The sequence below is a fragment of the Physcomitrium patens genome, chromosome 3 (assembly GCF_059467195.1).
Source record: "Physcomitrium patens ecotype Gransden chromosome 3, ASM5946719v1, whole genome shotgun sequence".
NCBI lineage: Eukaryota > Viridiplantae > Streptophyta > Bryopsida > Funariales > Funariaceae > Physcomitrium > Physcomitrium patens.
In genome coordinates, this window is record NC_143412.1 from 22425191 (window position 1) to 22450866 (window position 25676).

The window sequence follows — 25676 nt, forward strand, 5'->3', positions numbered from 1 at the left end:
TCTGTTCGGATTTCGTACGTCTTGTCTACTTTTGTTCTAACTCCAACACACAATGTCAAGTTCCGAATTACATTAATAACCGGGTTTCTTGAGAAGAAGATACAGGGCATATTTATAGCAGCTGGTTACGAGTGCCTAAAGAAGGTTATTTCTGCAGTTGGTGAGTGGCATTCACACTAATTGATAGTTTCTTGTGTGTAAAATCAATTGACAATGTCCAATTGTAAACAGTACCTCACTAATTGATGCACACCATTGAATTCAGATGTTATTTTCCATATTTAATTTGATTAGTTCTTAAAATACACAATTACATACGTATGTTAGTTTGTTTGCAAATGCTCTGATAATGAACAGGAGGCGCTATTATGAAGACAAAACTCTACATATCTAATTCATTATATCCATTCATACATTTCAGAATTTGGGCTTCTACATATGTTTTTGCCGAAAGTAAATCTCTAAAATCCTCTACGGTATCCATACGGAGAGAGAGTTGCAAATTTTCCAACTGCTAACAAACGAAATAGACTATGTTGAAAAAAGTATATATTGTTCATGCTAACCTACTCATCAAAATTTTATGATCTACTGAGTGGTTAAGGACACGAATCATCTCTTTGAACTCTTACGCTCTTTGCCTCCAGCCTTGCCACCAGACTTGCCACCAAATGAACTCTTTTTACCCGATTTTCCACTAGGAGCCATCCCCTTCCGTGACCCTCCTTTCTTGAAGGCGCCCTCTGCTCGCTTCTTACCACCGACCTTCTTAGAAGGCTTTCCGCTCTCTTCTACGTTGTGAGCCCTTACAGCCTGCCAAACAGACCAGTTTCAGTAAACGATCACCCAGTACTCATAACCTCATATTGAAATTTCTTACTTGTGCTTATAGTTTTTAAAAATATGAAACTGTTCTTCCCATTACAAGTTCCTTGTTTGAATAGTAGCAAGAATAGCATCAATCCAGACCAGGTATGAAAATAAAATGCTTCAAACTCAGAGATACAAACATCCTCAGCTCAAACGTATGAATAGAGTAAATCACCTTATTGACATCAAGGCCACTAAAATCATTTTCAGCCAACACTTTCTTCATCACGTTTGTTATCAGCTCCTTTTCTTTGCCTTGTCCATCAACCACCGGCAAGAACTGCGTGCATAAAACCAGTCGAAAAATTAGTAAATGGTAATGCCAGTTTACCATCGCTAGATGCTAGATAGTAACGTATACGTAATTAAAACAAAGACCGCTTTTTATGATTAATACCTTGCGGTGTTTTCCTAACTTTTTTGCAGGTTTTTCCCCAGGCAGTTTTTTGTCAAACTTGCCGATGCTAGCAGTAGCTGTGCTCGCAAGCCCAGCAGCGTCCCCGAGATCGTTCTTGCTAAGTTTTTGACCGGGTTGCTTACCGCCAGTTACAGCTAAAGATGTGGCAGCCAACTGCAAGGTACTGAGTTCAAAAGGCAATACACGCATTGTAAGTTAAACAAGACACAGAACATGGTTTTTAACTTCAAAAATTGATAAACTTCATATATGAAGAAACTCAATAATAATTTTGTTGGCCTTATTGAAGGACGCCACCCACATCGATTAAAAAATGCTGAAGGAAACGAGAGGTAGTTTAATGATAATGGAGAAAAAAATAGCATACCTAGGAAGTGCGCCCTTGCCTCCTTGTTTCGCAGCCCTCTTCAAATTCTCCAATTGATTTTTGTCCTGTTTGGCAACTCTTTCTTTCTTACTTTCACGCAATTTCAAGAATGGATCTTCTCCAGGTTCTGCCAAAGGAGTAGCGTAGAGTTCAGTACATCTCAAAAATCAACATAACCATGTAGGAAACAGCGTCGACTCGACGAACTTCGTTAAGAGTGAGTAACGCAGTTTATCAATCACAAAGGCAATACTTTTCTGTTGGTTGTAATAAAATTGGCGTTCCGAAACCACCTGATACCCGTATTCAAGATCTGATGTTGCATGCATTCATACAAAAAGTTCAAGTATCCTCACATAAACTATCCGAAAGGTATGGTTAGCTTTCAGGTAGTGCTATTCCACAAGATTTTAGCATAAAGGGACAGAGAGGTGCGGATTCAAGTACCGTCTCCAGCTTTAGCTTCAATAATAGGAATATCATTCTCGTCGTTGACACGTTTGTATCCATGCCTCCGCCTCCATTCTTCTTTGCCCTCGTCAAATTCCAACTTACTCCTCTTCCGCTTCTTAATACCTATTCAAGATAGTCCCCATGTACTAAGTTAGATTACTTCCACCGCGTCCAATACCAACCTAAACTGCATTCCAGTCTCCGAATTTCCCAGAAACGCTGCTTCTTTCAAAGCAGTCCACAAGCCAAAGGGAGAGTCCTGACAAAGATTATACCAAAAAGAAAATCAGAGTCAGCAATTCATCAATGGAAGCTCACCTTTAGTTTGTGCAAAAGCTTCCCACTTAGTCATCGGTCTAGGCTTAGGGAGCTGCAAAAAATGCCAAATTCATTGTCCTTGTCCAATACAAGTCGATTTCAAGCGCTCTCTTAAACAATGTCTAAAAAAAGTATAGCTATCCTCGTAAAACCCTGAATAATACACTCCCAGACAATAGAACAGTTACCAGCCCCTGGCGCGAAACACAGACGAAACCCTCCAGTACAATCCCACATCTGGTCAAATTTCGAAACGTACCGGCTTCTCTCTTGGAAGCTGAAAGCTAGGTTTAGGCAAAGTGACTAAACGCCCGGTCTTGTCAACCGTCGATGGCATGTTGAAAAGCCTGTCGACAAGAACCTGCACCAGATTCCGCCCTTGCTCCACGTACTCCACATCCCTCTCCGCCCTGAACCCAACAAAATTTCTATCAATCTCTTCCAGCCCAACTCGTAAAAGACAACAACCCTAACCCAATCGCCACAAATGAAGCACTAGAGGCTGCTGGACACAGCCCAGAAACACGAATACTCACTCGGACATGGCAGTGCCGTTGGAGAGGGTGACGGGATCGCGGTAGTGCGCGACCAGCAGATTGCCGAGGTCAAGCTCGTGCTCGCCTCCGGCACCAGGAAGCGTTTCGATCTCCATTTCCGAGGCCATGGAATCAGTGATGGCGGGGCAGGAAGGGAGCTCCGTCGCGGTAGGGGCAGAAGAAGCTTTGAGGGCTCCAAGTCTTCCTCAGCTCAGGGTTTAGGGTTTTAAGGCTTCACGGGGCACACGAGGGTGGCGATGTTCCCATCCGCTGTTCAACTACACGTTCTCTTGTTCTATTGGACCTTGAAGTTTGAGGGGTGCGTTCCCTCTGGGCACCACCATCCACAGCCTGTATCTTGCCCTGCATATTTCACGTCATTCATCTTTGGGCCCTTGTGGTGCTTCTGAAACTCTCTCTCTCTCTCTGTATATATGTATATATAAAGAGATACTTGGATAAACCATGTATGTTTAAAAAAACGCGATTCAATTTCACTCTTGGATTTTTAAAAGTTGAACAGAGGTTGATGAAAAAATAAAAGAGGCATCTGAGGGTACAGCACTGTTTAGAAGTAATTGTGGCGTGAATTGACTCATGTTGAAGGTTTTACCATTTTTCTTATATGTGTGTATCTATATATATATATATATATGTATATTGGTGTGGTATACATAGGATATGACAATAGGTTTCTATCACCTAATTGTCTATGTATTATTTAAAATAAAATTATATGTACAATAAACTCTTTCTAAACTAATATCCTTAGGATTGGATGGATGATATTAGTTTATGGAGGTTATTAAATTTCAAAATATTATATGAATATTATGAATTTTCCAAGAGTTTGTTTTAACAGCTAGAAGGTCATGGAATATTAAAAAGGTAGAGTTTGCTAATATAAAAAAGACAATTCTTAGCTTTCACAAGAAGACTTGATCAAATGGCTCAAAGATAATCACAACATCAAGGTTAGCTAAGGTACCATTTCTACCACATTGAAAGGGTGAATTGAACTTTTTGCTAAATTTGTTGATGAGAGCAATCTCAATGCCAAGCAGTAGTAGACTATTAAATATCCAAAGATGGAGATTGTACTAATCAAGTGGTTGTAGACAAATCGAGAGCATGCAAATATGAGTGGTGAGCTTATTAGAGAGAGAGACAAAATCTTGGTCTTGCTATATCTTGATTACAAGCCTTTTAAGTTTTTCATTAGCTTACTAGATGCATTAAAGTCTTGCTATGGGATCCTATCTCAACTCCACTTTGATAAAAATGACAATGTAGATATGGTTTTACTTACTAATGCCCTTCTAGCTATCTGCAACATCTTTAATGAGTATGTATAAAATGACATTTATAATATGGACAAAATTGACATGTTCTACTAGATGTAAGTAAATTAAGATTTTGTTTAGAAGTTCCTTACTGTAAATTTATAAATATGTTCTTAGTCATTTACTTTCTAAGCAAATCATATTCTTACAAGAAAATAATACAAGGAACACAAGGAAAAAAAGAACAGATCACTCTTTCCATTTGTTGTTATGGTGATAGTAGCGACAAGTTCTCGCTATAGATGATTGAAAAATACAAGAATCCACACTGCTTTGAGAACATTAATACAAACACACTCAGATGCCAATACCAAAACAATTCCAATGCATGGATTATACAAAATATTTTCCTAGAGTGGCTGAAGGAGTTTGACTTACATATTTTAGGGTGCAATGTCCTCCGCATCATAGAATACTTCAATAGCCACATTCACCTTGACTAGCTTTCTAATCACATCTAATCAAAGAACACCACATTTTTTTTTTTTTTTTTTTTTTTTTTTTATCTTCTTTCAAACACCAAATTTAAGATCTAGCTTTGCAATGCTAGAATCATCTGCAATTTCAAGGCGTACTTCCATTGTTGCTTTAACCATCTTCTTTTGCAACATGTGGCCAAGCTAAAGAAGATCAACATCTTATATGCCATTTACATGGCCATTCTAATAAAGAGGTCTAAAGTGAAATCAAGAGCAATTGCAAATTGCTTCTAGCATTGCAAATCTACTCAATTGAAGAATAGATGGTTGATGTTGGCAAGGACTATTCACTAGATTAAGAAGTTTAAGATTGAAAGTTGCAAATATGCCAATTCTATTTTTGCAATCCAATGGACATCAAAAACCTTTTGAATTATTTGTAGGAGTATGTTGAGGAATGCTAGATGTGAATGATAATATAAAGGATCAACTTGAGGAATGCTTTGGTTAGATTGATGTCAATGAAGATGATGGAAATATCAACCAAGAGCTCCTAAAAGTGAGTGTTGGTGAAGCATACAAGATGGTCAAGATGGTTAAAAAGTTCTAAATGCAATATGAAAATTTTGGCATTCTTTTTGTTGTCATCATGTAAAAGATGAAGAACATTGTGAGTATGATTAAGACAAAGCAACTGATGCAAAGGAGCATCGACAACTTTTTCTAATATATCTAATTTTTTAGTTTTATTTTAGTTTTTTTTTTGCTTTTTTTTTTGCCATTATTGCAATCGAGCTATGAAATTTGTAGGATAAAAAAATAATATTGAATATCATTTTATACAGATTTATTAGATTGAGTATGAAGTGCTTGTTAGGAATGATGTCTATGTTTTAGCTTAAAGATAATATTAATTAAGAAAATATTAGTTTAAAAAAAATTTACTATATAGAAAGTATTTTTTGTGTGATCAAGTGAATCATTTTGAGTTTAAAAATCAAAGATTGAAATCAAATCATATTTTGTTAAACTCATTTGATAGTATCAACAAATTCTTGTTGATATTATTATAGTATTTGTTTAGTACAAATTCCAAGTATATAATAAATGCTTTGCTTTAAATTTTAAAAATACATGAATTATGTAAGTAATCTTAGTAGTCAAATAAAAGTATGACTATTCAAACAAAATAACACTCTACGGTGTATTTCTTTTTTTAATATTATTTTTGCATTATACACCTTGTTCCAACCATATATGCACAAAAATTTGAAGTAAAAAAAATAAAATAAAAAAAATAAAAAACTTAAAATCTTGATATTTGATTCTTTTAGAAACTTGTATTTAGATGGATAAATAATTATTCATTAATTCGTCATACAAGAAGTGACTATTCAAATTTAAAATTAAAAAGTGACCCACAAGCCAAATCATCCACAATAAATTTGATTTATTCTAATTGTTTTTATTTTATTAAATTAGATGTTTTCTTTTTCAATTATTTGACTAAAATATTAATTTCTTGAACCCAATTTATTGATTTTTCTGTCATGCAATTGAACAAGGTTAAAGATAACTCCCAATTAAAACGTTTCCTGTTACAAATCAAACCATTTAAACCCTTCTAAAAGCCATACTTCAAAGGAGAAACAAACACTAACTACATGCTAAATTTAGATACATTCTGCTGAAAGAAAGAGTTTAAGGCTGTTCCATACTTAACACTTGGTTCAACTCCCTTAAAACAACGCAATTCAATAAAACCACCACAAATTCCACCTAAGGTTCAACCGTTTTTATATTAATTCATACGTACGGACATACATATGAATGAAAGCATTCAAGCCTTGTTGGCAAGTGACAACTGGGTAGAACAAAACGAACGAGTTCTTCAAACTCGCCGATATATATCTGAAGTTGCGCTACAGATTTGTGGTCAGAATCGTCCCCACTACACAGAACTATCAGTAATAATTCCTGGTTGTGTCTAATTCAACAGAAGGGTGTGATTCTAATGTCAAGAGTGAAGTTAACTCCTTGAAAACTTTCAACCTTCGAGCCCCATAGACTATGCTCTTTGATTCAGAGGCTAGACACAAGAATTGTCAAAACAATCTTAAAACAGCGTGCAGAGAATGTGTACAATCAAAGATGCTCTCTGGGACCTGGAAGAACAAAAAGGAATCGTGTAACAGATATCATACAATGAGATGAGAGCCTACTCGATTTTGTACCATGTGCCAGAAGGCAGTCGTGTAGTAGTACCATCTGTAGTTCCTGATTTGCCATCGTCTTTCTTTGGCTCTTCACTCTCTACAGGAACCGCATCCTGCTTCTGGCTACCAGATCCATCAGAGGACTCCTTTGGGGTGAAAGCTTTGTGCAGATCCTCAAACGAGACAGTTGCTGAGCCTCTACGCTTTGGACGCTGCTGTGAGACATCTGGGCTCCACCCGGCCATGTAGATTACCTACAGCATTCACCAGATTTGTGGGTTAACTCAGGCTTTTATTTCGAGCAGGAACGATGCCAGAGAGTACGAGAAGCCTGAAGGAATCAATTACCTGAAATGTGGCTGGAATGGTGCCATCGGATTCTCCAAACAACTCTTGATAAACTGCAGCAGTTGCCAGAGCTGTGTCCCGATTCACGGTCTGCATCATTAAATGAAATGCACGGCTGGATTACAAAACTAGTTGCTGAGATGACTGGCAGAGTGTAAGTCAATTGTGAGAAGAAAACGTAGAGGCTAGAGCTATTTACCAAGAGCCTCTGGCGAACAGCATTGGTCTCACCCATAGACCGTAAGTGATCAATCAATTCAAGTGCTGCACATGATAACATACAGAGGTGTCAATCTTACTGTTTTCTCTTGCATCATGTGATCACAGCCACAGATTGGAAGTCCAAGAAACTAATAAAAATATAAGGCCTTCCAAAACTCGGGTACAAAACTTCAAAACTTGCGCACAAAATCTGAGCACACAATCTCTCCAATGCTTTAGATCATGATAGAGACCAAACATACCACTGGGATAACGGACAGTTATCTCGTCTACGTCGACTGTTGGGAGTGCAAAGCCTGCCCTTGTTAAGAGATTCCCTGCATCTCGAACCTATTAACACGAGGAGCAGCTTTATCAATTATGGTTAAACTATTGCTTCACCAATTCTCTATGATGTAACTTGGTAGTATTTTTTGTTAGGTGACAACAAGATGCAGCCCGCACCAATTTCAACAATAATGTTTGTGCATTACCTGAGCAAGGGGAGAAACTCTAGGACTCACACCACTTTCGCGCTCCATTTGTGCTACAGTACAAGAAATTCGGAGCTCCCTGAAGAACGGCGTTGAGATTGGATTAAGCTCACAAGTTGTAAAAAATATTTCTGGAGGGATCTAGCACTAGCATACTAACTGCTGTTACACATCCAATCAACACTTGGTTGGACCACCAACAAGATAAATTATCATTCTTACAAAAAGATGTTTCTGAGTGTTTTAGGTGAAGAAGTCAACCTCAACGTTTCACCTCCGAACATGGTGGCTAAGAACAATCCATCAGGCTTCAGCGCAGTCCTGCACTGCGCACTTTTGACACTTTAGTCACACAAGTTATATGCATCGAAGACCCATTAAACCTTGAAACCCCACAAACTGAATTCCTAATGTGTTTAATGACCAGTTCAGTTACTGCAGACTTGCAAACAAGACGGTCTCAAACAGATGTGTTAGCAGTCTAATTGTTATAAAATAACTTGAAGCAATAAGCGCAATAAAATTCAAGTTGGGGATACCACACATATGAGATAAAGCTCACACATTATCAAGTGGAGAGTACCTGCGACATGGCGCCTGGAAGATCATTGACCCAGTGAAGGCCAAGAGAGCTTATTACAAGATCCAGGGAGCTGCATGTAGAACAATTACCGAGCATTTAGTCTAGATATTGGAAAAAAAAATGAGAAATCTGCAGATATAGAGTAAAAACAAGTATCTCCTTTGTGTAGTTGCAAACAAAACAATGAAATCCGGAATAAGTTGCATCGTCTGCAGAAGAGTAAGCATTTTTCAACCCTAGGTGTGTTGGGAAGTAAAAAAACATACTTTGGTTGCAATGGTATGTACTCTTCATCACCGACCAGATGCAGGTTCCGCAACGCTGGCCCTCTGCCTGTAGCTTCATCCTCAGCTGCTTTGATCATGGACCTTCTTATCATATCCTCGGAGATGTCCATGGATATCAACTCCTGAACACCACCTGCAGGATTCACACAATTCCATTCCTCAAATGACCTCTTTCAGGATAAGCGATAATACATATTAAAAAGATGTAAACGTTTTCTCAAGAGTGTCTCGAGATTCATATATTCAGTTGAGAACTCCATTTGCTTACCACGTCCTTGAAGCAATCGACGTACATGGTCAAATGCTCCACCAAGATTCAATGCTTTAGGGAACGTTCGCTTACAATCCTAAGTTACGAAAAATTCACCACCACATGTTAATAATTAGTAACAAAGTAGGAGGAAAGGAAAGAAGGACTGCTCTCCTATGAATTGTGAAGCGCCACCTGATTTCTCCATACCACATCCTTGACAAACACATAAAACATTAGCCCTACACAAAGAGAGAGTTTCCCAAATGGCATAGGTCTCATCCACGTACTTGCAGCCGATCGAGAAGACTCTCCGTGACAGTGTCCAGAATAGGGTCGCTATCGCTCATCAGCCATGCGGCCCTATCTCTCTGCCCAATCAACCACAAACATAAGCAATGCTGCCACCACAACCCCACCTCGTCCGACCCTCCACCAAAAACACATCAGCTCAAAATCCTCTTCAAAAACTCACTCCAGCTTCCAATTAAGAAACCCTAGTGTTTATCTCTACCAAGAGTAAAAAATAATGATAATATTAAAAAAAACAAACAATCAAACAAACAAACAAAAGCAAATCCTCCACCCTAAGCAAAACCAGGCGATTGTGTAGAATTCAATCAAAATCCGTAACGAACCCATCTGAGCACAACGAAGGGATTCACCTGCTTGCTCTTCAGCACCCGATCGAAAATGTCCACGTTACGATCACCCGGCACATCCAGCCCCGCAACGTGAGAATCCGAAACCGAAGAAGACAGGAAACGAATGGCGAGGTTGAATTCTGGTCTGCCTCCGGATCGTGCTCGGGAAACCAGCAACCCCTTTCGAAGAACACCTGAGGAGCTCATTGTGGGGGCGTCCCGATGCCGCACTGCGCGAGCTCGGCAGTGCTGCTGCGACTCAGAGTGAGGATTCGAGTGTTGGGTGCTGCGTTGCGAGGCGTGTCTGGATTGCATTCAATCCCGTCGACGCCGCTGCCACCGCCAGCAACGCTGCGGCGAACAGCAACACGAGGCGTTCCGAGCATGGGGTGAACGAATGATCGATGATACATTTATGATGGGTGCGACGCTCTCGTGGATGACGTTTATCTCATGCCAACCCACAAGAATTCTTAATACGAAATTGAACATGTTAATTTTTATGTTTTTGCGTTCATGAAATCATGGTAAACAGCTTTCAGTAGTTTTTAACAATACAATGTATGAAATTATAAGGAAGCGTTAATTAAGTAGTAAGTGAGAAAGAATTGTGACAAAATATTAGTTTTTTCAACTTCTACAAATTCATCAAAGTCTGTTGCATATTGTTTTCCCTACACATACAGAATTTCTTGACATCTTTGCACAACAAACGTTGCGCACATTGTCTCAAAAATTACCTAAAATACCATGTATGAATTATGCTTAAAAAGACTCTTGTAACCAAGATAATGTATATATTGTCTAGAAATGGAAGAAACTTGCTACAATTGGTACTTGCAGTCTTTCAATATATCCTACAAATTATGGTTTTTCCAAAGTCTCTTTTATGAGTGGAATTATGTCTTAATAACAATAGAGAACTATATACAGCGACTGACACATGTAACACTTCTTTTTTTGCGACCAACACAGTTTCTAATTGATGAGGCAACATCTATCTTTTCATAGGATACACACTCAATCCTCAACAATGAGAGACAATGACACAAGTCAATGCAGGCCTGACTCCAAAAATGTGTCTATCGACAACCATCGTAAGATAGCATTATGACAAGCATTGTACTAGCAGTCCTATGCCATGGAGGCTTAGAAGATATGTATAAAAGAGAAAGATTCAGCTGGCACCATGGCAAGATTTTTATCACTTAGATGATCAACTTCGATGAAAAAAAAAGATTACATATTCCCTAGAAGCCGATCAATTGCACCTTGTACATTCCCACCTACAGCACGAAGTAATGTAAGGGATTAAATTAGGCAGCTCTTACAGTAGTGAAAGCAACAAGAGTTGAGAGTTGCTCAATGCCCAAGAGCGATTCATAGTGGGGTGACATGAAGAGAGGTTGGGTGGGTCGCCTTCCTCGACCCAAAGGAGCTTTTGCATGGGGATGTGAAAAGAGTCGAGAGGACTTAAGTACTCCAGGTTCCGGGTACCTCGAGGAGCACATATGACCTTATTTGTAGGTAGAATGAATGTCGAGTAGACAATCTAGTCCTGAGGGGACCTAAAGGAGGAAGTGACCCCTTAGTCCCCTTGGACGTTGTCCACATGATGGTTGCTAATGGAAGAGGATGACATTGCAAGGTGGACGAGAGGTAGTCTTATCCAACATGGTGTGCCTCGATGACGGCGATGGACACTGACTCGATGAGAGTTTAGTATATCATGTTCCAAAGCAACCTCATAGGGAAACACTTATTCTTTCTTGTCGTAGCCGGATGGGCAGCGTGAGTCTTAGAGAGCAAAAGTAAGAATGTATCATGAACGTTTCAGCATTGTATTTGCTCGATTCTAACGTGACTTATATATGATGTTTTTTCAAGGGATTGGAGGGATCTCATAGGAGTGACGTTATATGTGGTATCAAATCATTTAAGACCAGGATTGGCGAAAAGCGTACGAGTGATGATTTTCTAAACCATTTGTCAGTAAAAAACTGTGAAGAATGGAGAAGATGACCACAAAAGCTTTGATCCAATAGTTGGATGATGAAGAAGTTTTAGAAGGAGATTTGTCAGAGATCTAGGTAAGTCAGGACCCAAAGCCAAGATAAGAACTGGTTAAGAAGAAATCCACACTCAAGAAAGAGAATTTGAGCCACTTAGACAGAGACAACAAAGAAATTCAATGAGAGGTAGAGGATATTACAAAAAGACTTGCGATTGATGTTGAATCTCCGATTCAGTTAAGTAAAGAAGAGATGAGTGACCAAGAGGGAAGGAACTTGAGGTCACCAAGACAAACAACATCCAAAACTTTGAATCACTCAACAGATTTACAAACGGAGCGACATGGAGTCGTGTCCTTACTCAAAGTTGAGAAAATCGTTTCAAAAATGATGAAGAGAAAAATCGAGAATTTGAGAAGAAGATTGAAGTGATTCACCTCTTGATTGATTTTTTGGTAAGAAAAAACATGAAGAAAGAATTGTTGTTCGAGAGTCAGAAGAGTAGATCGAGCTCCTATTGAGCAAAGACGGATCAACCAAGAAACTGGTGGGACAAAGAACAAAGAAGAACTACTAAAAGGTTCCTAAAGGAAGTGGAACACTAGCACATGGCTAATGATGTTGAAGATGATGTCGATAAAATCAAGACTTTATCATCATTACTCAAAGGAAGTTCATTAGATTGGTTTGATGGAGAAATCAAAGCCAATTCTAACTATACCACAGAAACTATTTGGTGTGAAGTTTGTGAGAAATTAATAGGAAGATTCGAGAGCAAGTGGCAGAGCTTTGTAGAAGGACTACAATTGCTTAAGCTCATACAAGAAGCAGGCAAAACCTCACTTTTAAAATATGTCGATGATTTCTAGTACCAACCGGCGAACACTCAGTTAGACTATGAAAAGTATTTGTTGCTTTTCTTTTATAATGGGCTAAGTGTTTCGACCAAAAGAAGATATTGGAAGAGAGAAACTATCCCTACTAACCTCAATGATGCTTTTACGTTAGCGTCGCAATTGAAAATGGAAGAACAAGGGCTAAGTCATAGCGAGACGAGCGCAATGACTAGAATGTGGGAATGAAAAACCAACCCGTATGGTGGAGCTAGGCCTTCCACAAGAAACCTCCATTTGCTAAGAAGAAATTTGAGGAGCCCACCCCAAATTTTTCTAAACTTAGGATGAAAGAAAGCCAAGGAAGCAGTTCAAAAAAGGTGAAAATGAACGTGTCAGTGACGTGCTTTCGATGTCAACAAAAGGGACACTATGCCAATGACTGTAAAAATGAAGAAGTGGCAAAAAAAGTAACCACCATCCTTAATACTTTTCAACGTGTGGTTGAGATGGATCAAAATTTTGACATCTCAAAACTTAGCACATGAGTCTTGGAGAAAAAAGGGAAGTTTGATGAGAAATTTGTCCTCACCAATCCACACAAGAAACTCATTTATTTAGACTCTAAGGTGGAGAGTACAGAAGTGGCCATGTTGATTGACACAAGGGCAAACAAGTCGTTTATGAGCCCAAGATGCGACGAGAAATTAGCGCTAGCTGAAGCATTGACTAAGGAAGTATAGGTATTCTTTGCTAAGAAAGGAGAGATATCTCGCTCGGTCGTAAGATGCGTGAAGATTCAAGCTAAAAACAAGAGGTTTTAAGAAGACTTCATAATTTGCTACCTCAGTGGAATAGATGTAGTGTTAGGAAACACATTTCTAGAACGATATGGAGTGGAGCTCCGTTGGAAATTAAAAATTGCACGTAGTGATTGGGAGTGCAAGGGAACACCATAGGACTACCCTTCACCAACCTCCCAACATTGTATGAATCAAGGATTGCGCTTGTTACTCAGTATGAACTAAAAAGAGAACAATTTCTCTTACATTTGAGAAGTGGCGACCTCAATTGCAATGATGTAAGTGAGAAAGTTGTTAATAAAGACAGATGGAAAAGAACCATTCTTTTTTCTTTGAAATTGGTACAACAACTAATGTCAAATTTTGGTAATGTCTTGATTGTAGATTTACCAAAAGCGCTGTCACCGAGTAGAGTGGTGGACCATCGTATTGAATTACTTCCAGCAGCACAACCTCCAAGCAAGGCGCGTTATTGATTGAACCAACTTGAGTTGAAGGAATTCAAGCAACAATTGAATGAGATGTTGGAAAAAAGGGTACATCAAACCAATTAAGTCTCCATTTGGAGCCCTAGTCCTATTTGTGAGCAAAAAGGATGGAAAAATGAGGATGTGTATTGATTATCGAGCTCTAAATAAAATCATTGTGAAAAACAACTATCTATTACCACAAGTTGATGACTTGTTGGATAGGTTGAGTAGAAGTAGATGTTTCACTAGGATCGATCTTAATAGCGGATATTATTAGATAAGAATGATGCAAGAGGACATGGAAAAGACAACATATAGGACAAGGTATGGTTCCTATGAGTTTATCGTAATGTCTTTTAGATTATGCAATGCACCAACAACTTTTATCATACTGATTAATTCGATTTTTCATGAGGAAAGTGATGAGTTTGTAGTCGTGTACATTGACGACATTTTGGTGCTTTCTAAAAGTGAAGAGGAGCATCAAAGGCATCTACAGACAGTGCTCATGAAGCTAAGGAAAAACCGGTTGTATGTAAATTAAGAGAAGAGTGTCTTCTACTTGGAAGAATTGGAATTCTTTGGACATATCATCAGTAAAGAGGGAATTAAGCCAGATCTAAGAAAGATCTAGGTGATCTAGATTTGGGAGAAACCCAAAACGCAGAAGGATGTGCGATCCTTCTTCAGGCTAGCAAATTACTATCAAAATTTTATCAAGGACTTTTCAAAGATTGCTGGACCTTTGACAAATCTTTTCAAGAAGGAAAGCAAGTCTATAAAGTGGGACAATCATTGCAATGAATCCTTCAAAGGGATTAAAGAAGCATTGATTTCTAGTTCGATATTGGGCTATCTGTAATTTGATAAAGATTTTGAAGTTCATATGAATGCGAGTGACTTTGCCATTAGAAGAGTAATGATGGAAGAATAGTGGCCCGTTGCATTTGAGAGTAAGAAATAGAGTGGCAGTTAGTTGAGGTGGCCAATTTATGAGAAAGAGTTGTTCGTGGTGTGTGAGCCTAAAATCCACCACTCTATGGATTTAGTACTACACAACGAGCTCAAGAGGTAGAATGGAAGAACTCCCAATTGTGAAATTGTTAGGTTAATTAAAATGTGGGTGTTTGTAATTCAATTAAAATTAACACCTTCCAAGCAATGGTTACCGATATTAAATTAAAATATCAGATGAAATTCACCACACAAAAAAATGATAAAATTAATTAATTAAGTTTTTCTTATTAATTCATAATAAGAATAAAAACTTAAGTTTAAATTAAAAGTTAAAAGTTAAATTAAAAGTTAAGTTAAAATTTAAAGTTAAAAATTAAAGTTAAAAGTTTAAAAAATTAAGTGAGAATATTAAAGGTTAAAAATTGAAAAGTTAAAATTTATTAGTCAAAAGTTGAAATGTAGAGATTACGAGTTACTGTGAAGATAAAAGTAAAAATAAAATAAGAGGGGTAAAAGCGAAGGTACCTTGACAATGCCAAAGATTGAAGGAAACGACCCCCTTCTACTCCAAAATTCGCCAAAACTTTTAATTAGCTCCAAATTGAATGATTCAGAAGTTGTTGCAAGGTTAACTTAAAGAAGCTCCTGTCCCAACAAATTTCATTGCAATCTAGTGATCCAGTTGTGAGAATTGCTCCTTTGAAGTTGAGTGATCCAAACTGCCGCGGCGACCAACCCCCTTCACTTAGAAATTTGCTAAAAATTCAAATTGACTTAAAATCCAGCAAAACTTGTGCCCTTCAAAGTTTAGCTTACAAATCTTGATGCTCCCAAAATTTCAAACGAATTAAGTTATCAGGCACTGAGAAATGCCTTCCCAAACTCGATTAATCCAAACTGCGAAGGCAGTCGACCCCCTCACACTCAAACTTTCACCAAAAATTCAGTTCAACTCCAAATGGAGCGAGTCTTATCGTGTTGGAAAGCTAACAACAAAAGCTAAAATAAAAAAAAAAATCACATTGGAACTAAAATATTTGAATGACTGATGGAGGGAAATCTGAGGCTCTTGAAACCCTTGGAGTAATTGGGAGGCCAAGGGAGCTATTCACCACAATGAAACGTGTTTTAAGACCCAATGACTATCATTCACAACTCAAAATCCATGCACACCCACCTAAAAAATTCACAATGAGATTTAAAATCTAAATGAAATTAAAATTAGGATTTTTGGCCAAATTTTAGCATGGCTTCACCCTTCACCAAAAGAGGAGAGAGAGAGGGCTTGGAAAACCAAGCCTTGCTTATACAATTGAGTGGAGGCTCGTAAAAAGGTGGCTACATCTCCACCCTTGATTTTTCAGATCCCTAATCTAGATCTACGGCCTTCGTTCATTCAAGAGCCAATCTCATTATCAAGGCTGATGGCCCTTGTAAGTGGTCAAGAAGGCATTTTTTTTTGTAAATCTAACTTCACTATTGTGTTCAAAACAACTTTTTAAGCTAAGATCGACTACTCACATGCCCCAATCCATGCTCAATTATAATTTCCATGGAAGTTTTTACTTACAAGGATCTTGGCAATTTTTTTGTGAAATTCTTCAAAATGAGAATTTCATTGCTTCTCTTGTATTTTGAAGGAGAGGTTGCTGATCTTGTTTTCTTCACCCCAGGAGGTAAATCCGGTGCCACCATTGCATTAAAGAGACTCCCATTAAGTAAAAGAACCACCATATTGCTTAAATTTGCCGAATTTGGAGGAAAAATCCAAAATTACCATTGCTAACTTCCCTAAATCTTTCAGAGAATTATAATTCCAACCCCTAAATCATGTGAATGATTATAGATGTACCCATTGGCTTTTAGTCAATCCTTATAGTAATGACTAACAACCTCTAAATTATTAAACTAACTAAGTTGCTATTCTAATTTTCTAACTCTTGTCACTTTAGTCCTAATTAACCTAATTCAAGGAATTAGGCTTTGATTTATACCATGAGGGGTTGTAATCCTAAAAATTCTATAAAACTGAATTCTACTTATATAAATCCTAATCTAACATGTTTAATTATTGTAAAATAGGAAAATAATAAAAATTTAAATTTTAGAGTATAATTGAGAGGTGACATGTGGCACACCATCTGTGGGCTATTTGCCATGTGAATAGAATGGATCCTTGAGTCTCTTGTATACAAAGGTAGTGTTTTGTGCAAGGACATATGGTCAATAGAAATTCAAAGAATAAGGTTCTTAAAAACAATAAAATCATAATATAGAATCCAATATCAAATCCTCTCTATTCTAATATCCATTTATTAATATTATAAATTAAAATATTGGAACTCATCCTTCTTCCTCAAGTAATGTCAATTTGGAGTACTATAGAAAAATAATTAGAAGTTAAAATGTTGAAAATAAAAATAACCATGTCCTCCCTTCTTAGAGTAAATTCTTGCTTTATTCATTAGTTATTGAGGTTTAAATATATTGTAGGAATTACTAGGGTTTGATTTAGGATTTAGAATTTGGTTAGAGTTTGGTTTAGGGTTTAGGGTTTGGTTAGGATTTTATTTAGGGTTTTGTTAGGATTTAGTTTAGGATTTAGGATTTATATTAAGATTTGGTTAGGGTTTGGTTTAGGATTTAGGATTTGTATTAGGATTTGATTAGGGTTTTATTTAGGGTTTGGATTAGAGTTTGATTTAGGGTTTAGGATTTGGATTAGAATTTGGTTAGGGTTTGATTTAGGGTTTAGGATTTGGTTTAGGGTTTGGTTAGTGTTTGATTTAGGATTTGATTTAGAATTTGGTTGGGGTTTAGTTTAAGATTTATTTAGGGTATGATTCAGGGTTTAGGATTTTATTAGGATTTAAGATTCAATTAGTTTTGGCCTAAAGTTTGAATGAAGTTCAATAGGATTTTAACTAGAATTAAATCAAGATTGAATTGAGATGTATTTGAGTGATATTTGTGATCCTTCTAATATTTCTTCAAGAATTCTTATTATTTGTTTGAAATTTCTTTGAGGTTTTTTTGAATTTGATTAAGCTTGCTTACCATTATTATGGTCTAATTAGAATATTTTTAATATTTTATTAGAATTAGGATTTTGTTATTGTAATTTTCATTCTTCCTTCCACAACCAGGTGCCTAGAGCATTCTCAAGCAAGACTTCACATATTACGACAGCGTGTTCCACTGCAAGAAGAGGTATGGGACCAAACCATAGATCAAATATCAGCAATACTTAATAAAAAACGGACTAATGTTAGGGGAGTGCAATATCTATGTACTTTCAAAGGTTACCCACTACATGAGTTTCAATGGATTAATAAGCAAAACTTGAGACATGTGCAAGGATTGGTTATAGCCTTCAATAAGAAAGTTAGGAAGTATAGATAAGGAAGGTCTATATGGAAACAGTTGAAGAACTGAAATTTGTGAACCAATGCGCACAACCTCACGATGTACTAAGAAGATGAAGACATCTTTCCTTAAGAAGGGAAGGGGAAGGTTGCAGAGGAAACCTATACAAATGAAATAGGAAAAGTGATGTGGGTTTCTCAATAGATGAAGCAACTTTGAAAAGTTTCCAACCCGAGGAGACTTCGTGAAAGGCAACTTTCGTGAAGCTTGTATGAGGCGGATATAAGACCCTGAGCAACTAGACCTAAACAATTAGCTTTTCCTAAGTGGACTACTCGCTCGGTGATTGCAAACCACTCTCTTTAGGTAAAGAAGAGTAGTGAAGCGAGGCGGGCTTCAGTTAAGGGATTTGACGGTTGAGGTAAGTCTTAAGGAGGAGCGATCTTCCTTGACGCGCATTCAAAAGTGCAAGATTTCAATAGTTACTTAATGGAAGAAAAACTAAAGGAAAAGCTAGGGACAAGGTGTACAAAGAATGCGAGAAAGGGTAGCAATCCGTCTCAATAGAAAGGTGAAAGATTTCTCCAAAGAGTTCAAGGGTGATCGAAGCGGGAAGCTAGGCAAAAAAGAGAGCCTTCACACCTTTTGGATGGTGAGAGTACCAATTATGCTAAGAGTACTCAAGGGATCAAATGGAATGAGTTCTGTCCCTCAAAAAGATTGATTATCTTAAAAAGAATATTATCACTATCTATGAGGACATTCACCTCTTCAAAGTGGAGGAGGATGTAAGGGACTAAATTAGGCAATCTTTATACTAGTGAAAGCAACAAGAGCTAAGAGTTGTTCAATGTCCAAAAGCGACTCGCAGCGGGGTGACATAAGGAAAGGTTGGGTGGATCACCTTCCTCGATCCAAAGGAGCTTTCGTATGGTGACGTGAAAGGAGTCGAGGGGACTTAAGTACTCTAAGTCTCGAGTGCCTCGAGGAACACACATGACCCTACTCGTAGGTAAAATGAGTGCCGAGTAGACAGTCTAGTGCTGAGGGGACGTAAAGGAGGAAGTGACCCCTTAGTCCCCTTAGACGTTGTCCACATGATGGTTGCTAGTGGGGGAGGATGACGATGCGAGGTGGATGAGAGGTAGTCTTATGCAACACGATGCACCTCGATGATGGTGACAAACACTGACTCGATGAGAGTTTAGTGTGTCATGTCCCAAAGCAACCTCAGAGGGAAACACTCATTCTTTCTTGCCGTAGCCAAATGAGCAACATGAGTCTTAGAGAGCAAGAGTGAGAATGTGTCATAAACATTTCAGCATTGCGTTTGCTCTATTCTAACGTGACTTGTGTGGGATGCTCTTTTAGGGGATTGGAGGGATCTCATAGGAGTGGTGACGGTACAAGTGCTTGGATGTTGTCTCCAGTATCAATAAATCCCATCTCTTGGAATTGCGACACCTGCTCCGCATTAAAATTCCTCAGGGATGCTACACCCACAACAATAAAAAGACATGCTATGATAACATTTCCCATGTTCTCATATTCTAGAACGAGTATAGGGTCCAACATCCAGCTACCTGGAATTTCTCAAACAAATGTCATTAGATTTTTCCATGTAACTGGTTACTCACAGCGAGCTGAAAAATCTCTGGTCTGGTCAGTTATTGAATAAAGACTTGGTTCTGCATCATCTCTCTGAAACCGGGATTTTGGCTGACCAATGCTTGTAGATGGGGATGCATATTTATAATCTGTAAATGGGACCACAAATACTCATTAATGGGGAATCTTCGATCCCCGGAACAAATCAAACTACTCCAGCTTAGTGACTAAATTTTCAACAACCAGATTCATATTCCAAATACATTGTAATGTTTCAAGATCGTGTATTCAGGACACCATTAACCGGTTTAAGAGGTGCAAAAGGGATCACTAAACTAACCAGAAAAACTGCTCAAAATCCAGTGAGGATTATATCACGGGAGTTTAAGATTATATTATAGCTACAAAGAGAGCTAGAAGCTGAAGTCCTCAGACAGAGAAAACAGAAGGGAAATACTGACAAGGAAAAGTCATCTGATTCATGTAAGTAGGATTAGATAAGTACTGATGCATCTCCTGTATACGAGCATTATGCACCAACTGCTGCAATATGGTAGGATCCAAAGGCTCCACAAGATCTCTCATCATCTCAAGTTCTGAGAGGCCAAGTCCTGCAAGACAATCCAAGTCTGGAAGAACTTCCCCTGCACCTGGAACAGCCGAGGCTGCCTGATCGGCTCGAATTCCTGCTCCAGCTGATGCAACCACGGCCGAGTAAGGTTGGTGTTAAATCATGCGTCTATCATGCGTAAGAGACATGAAAAGAAACACGAAACGTGCATTGATAGAGAAAACGATCAACCCCTCATGAAATGCAAATTCCTGTCTGACGCAATACTACTAGTTAACATCGGCATGGTTTACAATCATTATGTGCGAATTCACAACCATTGGTGATTACTCACGCGTAGCATTCCGAGGATGAAGGGCCAGGTTCGATAGTCGTTCTCTAAGTTCTGTAATATTAGTTGCACCTCGGCCTTCAGGTTGATCCTGTGCAGCCCAATTCATTCCAGTCAGAGCCATATACGGGTTCGACGCCATGTCATGTCCGCCTTCCCCACACATCGTTGTGGCATTCAATACTGGCTCTTGGACAGTTTCTTACAAACGCCAGACCATATTTGACGCTTCGGGCGAGGCTTCAATATTACTCGTAGCTCAATCTTCGTTTCTCATCACATCACCCATGAGCTCAGGGTCAATAATTCCTCTCATCGCAGGATTATACACAATCATAGATCGAATTAGAGCAGGGTTATTCATAAGGTTTTATACTGCAGGCATATCTAAAATTTCTCTCATTAAGTTCGGGTTTTGAGATAAACTGCTGCACCTGCTGCAATTCTGGAGTTCTGAATACCATTTCAGGTGTAAATCTCAAAAAACCCACCCCTCGATGCCTTTGACCAGCAGAATTTTCTTGAGATGAGGATGTCGAAGTTGTCACCTAAGTTGAAGTTGGCATTCCTTTGACCAAATGATTGAACTGTATGATCACTTTTCAGACCTAATACAAATCACGAGATACACATACATCGGAATAACGTTTTAATGGTCACACTCGGGGCTCTACCATAGCTTCCGCCAACAATGAGAGGAGGCTTTCAGCCTTCGAGCTTTTGAAATACAGTCAAAAGACTTCATCATTTTCAAATTCGAGCATTAATACTTCGTAGCAAATAATTCACCATGAGATGGGCATATTTTTGCATGATTAATGTAGCATCAAACTAAATGAAAATTGCTCATAAAAATCAGTTGAAACATCCACCATTACTAGTGCATATAACCAGTACCTATCACGTAGACATGCAGAGACAAGTGACACAGCACATAAATCGATTATGGTCTTGACTTGATCCCATCACAGTGTCTGCGCCTGATCTTCTAACATTTCTAATTAAATTTAACATTATGATTCTTGAATTTTGTTTGAAAAATACACGGGATAAAGAAAAAAGAAATACATACACACACAAAAAAAAAGCAGTTTCGTTAGTAATAAACATTTCACCTGGAATCCTTTCCAGAAGAATGACACTGGCCCCTTGCGTGGGACGCTGATCTAGTAAGCGATTGCTTGCTTGCTCTAATAGACTAAACAGAGTTCGTCCAATATGTTCTCAGATACGGAATGCATTAAAACAATATGTATTCAAAACCCACGTATATAAGGCAGCTCGTGCGTGTGAGCAACCTCGCATGAAATGTCTCAAAATAAACTCACACGATGCCACTCCCACCCACCAAATCCACATTACCATGATCAGAAATCACAAGTCAACGTCGCAACTCAAATTTACACAACAGTCAAACCCACAACACTGACCACAATGCTGAATAAAAATGTGACGCATCCAACACAGCCATCAATCAACCAAACGAACAATCAAGCAATCGCTTACGGTAACTATCGAGTGTCCTCTCATGAACAAGCTTCCGGCCCTTGTAAATCAAACGTTGCTCGTTCTTGGGGATATTCGTCAGGTCCACCAACGAATCCTTCAATGAAATCACGGTGGAACTCAAAGCTACATTCAACGTAATCGTGCTACTATTCATCCCCTCACATGCACCAAAGCGTTGTCAGAAGCAACATTCTTCCTGCTATCTTCCGCGCCCGCTTCTGCATCGCCGTCGGGCCCTTCCTCCATCTCTCTCCACCAAACCTATTCTAACGCGATTGAATCGTTCCTCTACCACGCTCACCTCAAAAATGTAAAAGCTCTAGCTTAGCAATTCTCTCTACCGCTGACTTCCGAACGGTAAACGTCTAATTCTTCACACTACGCCAAATCTCGCTCGTTTCCGATCAAATCAAAGCCCAAACATCCATAACAAGTTCTAGGTACTGTAAAAATGCGTACAATCTGCAGCCGAGCGGGCCAAAGGACCTAAATTGAGCGGAGGCATTCGAGGAATCCATGGCGCGGATTCCACGAGCCCAAGCACAAAGCCCCACGAAGGCTTTGCCCAGCACCAGCGCAAAACAAGTAAGCAGGGCCCAGCCATCCATCCATCCATCATCATCATCCATTCGTCTATTCATTCATCCATTCCGTCTTCTCCTCTTTTAAAATAGCGAACGAACGTTGTTCGTCTATGTGGATGAATTTCGTTCCGTTCCATTTTAGGATAGACGAACGAGATGGACATGTTGTCCGAGGTGTGCTGTGGGTTGACTCATGGATGACTTTTATGGATGATTTTTATGGATGATGACGCATCACTGGAGCAAATTTGAATATAAATTGGATGCCCCTAAAATTGAGGTAATTTGATGTAGTATAAGTTTATTAAAATTCATTTGGTACATTAAAAAAAATAAATGTGCTTGTTATGGCAAATATGTATATAAGACTCTGAATATCTATCAGATTATTCAGCATCTTTGTAAAAATATATTAATATATATATATATATATATATATATATGGTTCGTTTTCTCTCCATTAAGCAATCTCTCCAAAAGCAATGACCTCTAATTATCCATTCTTGGAAATTGATTATGTTCTATAGTGTATAATCAATAAAAAGATTTTATTATTTTTTAATTTGATTTTATTAATTAGAAAAGTTAATTAATAGAGATGTGGTTGAATTGGCTACACATGATTAGGTGAGTCAAGCCTACATGGCTACTACAGTAGAAGCGATTATCCTAGATTGTACAACCCTAGCAAAGATGCTGTAATTTGATTTTTGGATGTTAAATGGAGGTAGAATATTAAAATTGATATATTTTTAATATTTGAATTTGAATTTATTTTAAATTTCTTGAAATTACATCAGTTTTGATTTAAAACTGCTAAAATTACAACACATATTGAACAAAATATCTTATTTAATAATAAATAAAAGCAAAGAACTAAAATATGTTGTATAATTGTTGTTTTGTTTGAGAATGCATTAGGCACTTAGTTGTAGAAGGCATTTTGTACCTCCCAAAGAACCTAAAAACCCTAATAAAATCTTAAATAAATCCTAATCAAACTTTAACAAATCTAATGAAGCATTAATCAATTTTTTATAAATCTTAACAAAAAACCTAAAAGAATCACAAAAAAATCATAAAAAATAATTTAAAAACCATAAAAGCATTAAAAAAATCCTAAAAAAATTCTAAAAAAATCTTAATAAAACTTCAAATTAATTTTAATAAATTTCAATAAAATCTTAAAGATAACTTAATCAAAGACTAAGTAAGTTCTAATAAAATATTAAATAAATTCTAATCAAATACTAAATATATTCTAATTAAGTATTAAAAAAATCTAATCAAATGTTATAGTAGTTTTAAAATTTTAATAATTATTAATCAAATAAGTCATCTTACTTCAAAATTTATACACATTTTAATCTACTAGTTAAAAATAAGTAAAAAAAATTTTAAAATAATTAAACTTATAGATTAGGATAAAATACTCATAATTTGCTTGAGTGTTAGCAACTTTTATTTTTTAACCTTGATGTCAATCTATCAACACCAATAACTCCTTATTATATTATTAACTTGCTAAAAAAACTTACAAAAATTTTGCAAACTAAGTTCACTTTCAACTTTCAAAAAATTATTTTAATTCAACTATATTATGTGATGTGGCATTGAATGCCAAATCCCATCAAATGTATATGATTTGATTTGGTTTAGTGGTTTTTCTATCTATTTAGTTTTTTCCATTAGTTGTCTTTGTTAATATCAAGTAGAGTTTATATACTTAGAAAAAAAATTCCTTGCCTTGATATTGTGTTAAGTTAAGTCTTATGAATGGTTTTATCATGGACATACGCATGTAAGCCAGTAATTACATGTATAAATAGGTAGAAGTAAGTAAAAGTAGATAAAAGTAAGTTAATTCTATAGTATTTGGTATGCAAGCTTCCTAGAAACTTCACAGATGCTGCTTTGACATTATAAATGTCTTTAATTGACTTTTTGGGATTAAAAACGTGGTCAACAAGTTGGCCATGTGCCACACATGTTGTTAGCTTGAAGACCAAGCTAACTATGTGGCCCACACGTAGAAAAACTTGCTTTGTAAGTCAAGGCATGTGTCCTACAAAGTCAACACATATTGGAGGTCTTATAGAACATTTCTATGTAGCCCTTAATAAGATAGTATATATAGAGACAAGAGTGAAGGCTTCTTCACTCTTGTCAACTCCTTTCTTGCTTCTAGTCTAGCTTCAAGGGTCTCTAGTTTTCTTGGCTTTTGACAATAGCCATTCCAGTTTCTTTCTTAATATACATATCAAGTTGTTTCTATTTTGTCATCTTTCTTTGAAAGAAGTCTCACTTGTTTATTTGTCTTTATCATGTTCTTGTCCTTAACAGGTTTTTGAAAGAAAAAAAGCTTATTGAAAGAATTTAATTTAGCTATGGTGATTGACTATTTATTAAAGCTTAAGGATTTTTTCTCTACTCACATTTTTAGCATTTTTAGATTCCATCTTTGTAGTGTAAGAGACAACTTGATTTACTTTTGTAGATATATATATTTTGAAACTATGTTGATTGTGCATGTATATTTGATTTAGATTACATATTTTGTGATTGCTTTGTGTCAAGGACAAGAACTCAATGAAAAAACAATTCAGACAAGTGAGCCTTCACAAAAAGAGAGGTAACAAAATATATATAAACAAGTATATATATTGAAAGAGAAATTAGAATGGCTATTGCCAAAAGACAAGAAAACTAGAGACCCTTGAAACTAGACTAGAAGCAAGAAAGGAGTTGACAAGAATGAAGAAGCCTTCACTCTTGTCTCTATATATACTATCTAACTAGGGGCTATGTGGCGACGTTCTATAGGACCTCCAATATGTGTTGACTTTGTAGGATACATGCCTTGACTTACAAGGCAAGTTTTTCTA

The 25676-nt window shown here is 37.3% G+C and overlaps 3 protein-coding genes across 8 annotated transcripts; all 3 read right to left on the bottom strand.

The window, feature by feature from the left end:
• Nucleotides 1-366: 366 nt before the first annotated feature.
• Nucleotides 367-3148, bottom strand: LOC112280370 (ribosome biogenesis regulatory protein homolog). Its single transcript, XM_024515802.3, has 8 exons — nucleotides 2963-3148; nucleotides 2686-2836; nucleotides 2427-2478; nucleotides 2103-2231; nucleotides 1656-1782; nucleotides 1268-1451; nucleotides 1046-1150; nucleotides 367-813 (listed from the first exon to the last, which is right to left on the bottom strand). Exons 1-8 carry the CDS (start codon nucleotides 3088-3090, stop codon nucleotides 613-615), a joined length of 1077 nt encoding a protein of 358 aa, XP_024371570.1. The 5' UTR covers nucleotides 3091-3148; the 3' UTR covers nucleotides 367-612.
• Nucleotides 3149-6504: 3356 nt separating this feature from the next.
• LOC112279464 (putative methyltransferase At1g22800, mitochondrial) lies at nucleotides 6505-10132 on the bottom strand. Its single transcript, XM_024513922.3, has 11 exons — nucleotides 9769-10132; nucleotides 9394-9474; nucleotides 9122-9200; nucleotides 8833-8986; nucleotides 8567-8636; nucleotides 8245-8309; nucleotides 7984-8062; nucleotides 7753-7840; nucleotides 7488-7552; nucleotides 7289-7378; nucleotides 6505-7194 (listed from the first exon to the last, which is right to left on the bottom strand). The coding sequence occupies exons 1-11, from the start codon at nucleotides 10060-10062 to the stop codon at nucleotides 6943-6945; spliced, it is 1317 nt and encodes a 438-aa protein (XP_024369690.1). The 5' UTR covers nucleotides 10063-10132; the 3' UTR covers nucleotides 6505-6942.
• A 9333-nt stretch (nucleotides 10133-19465) lies between these two features.
• LOC112279506 (uncharacterized) lies at nucleotides 19466-22759 on the bottom strand. 6 transcript variants are annotated; one of them, XM_090249243.1, is made up of 4 exons: nucleotides 22205-22759; nucleotides 20702-21306; nucleotides 20302-20491; nucleotides 19466-19945 (listed from the first exon to the last, which is right to left on the bottom strand). In XM_090249243.1, the coding sequence occupies exons 2-4, from the start codon at nucleotides 20862-20864 to the stop codon at nucleotides 19939-19941; spliced, it is 360 nt and encodes a 119-aa protein (XP_090105369.1). In that variant the 5' UTR covers nucleotides 20865-21306; nucleotides 22205-22759; the 3' UTR covers nucleotides 19466-19938. The 6 variants fall into 6 exon arrangements, with proteins under 6 accessions (XP_090105369.1, XP_024369781.1, XP_024369778.1 ...); XM_024514013.3 differs by having other exon boundaries at nucleotides 20702-20962; nucleotides 21133-22759; XM_024514010.3 differs by lacking the exon at nucleotides 19466-19945 and having other exon boundaries at nucleotides 20025-20491; nucleotides 20702-20962; nucleotides 21133-21306; nucleotides 22667-22759.
• Nucleotides 22760-25676: the final 2917 nt, after the last annotated feature.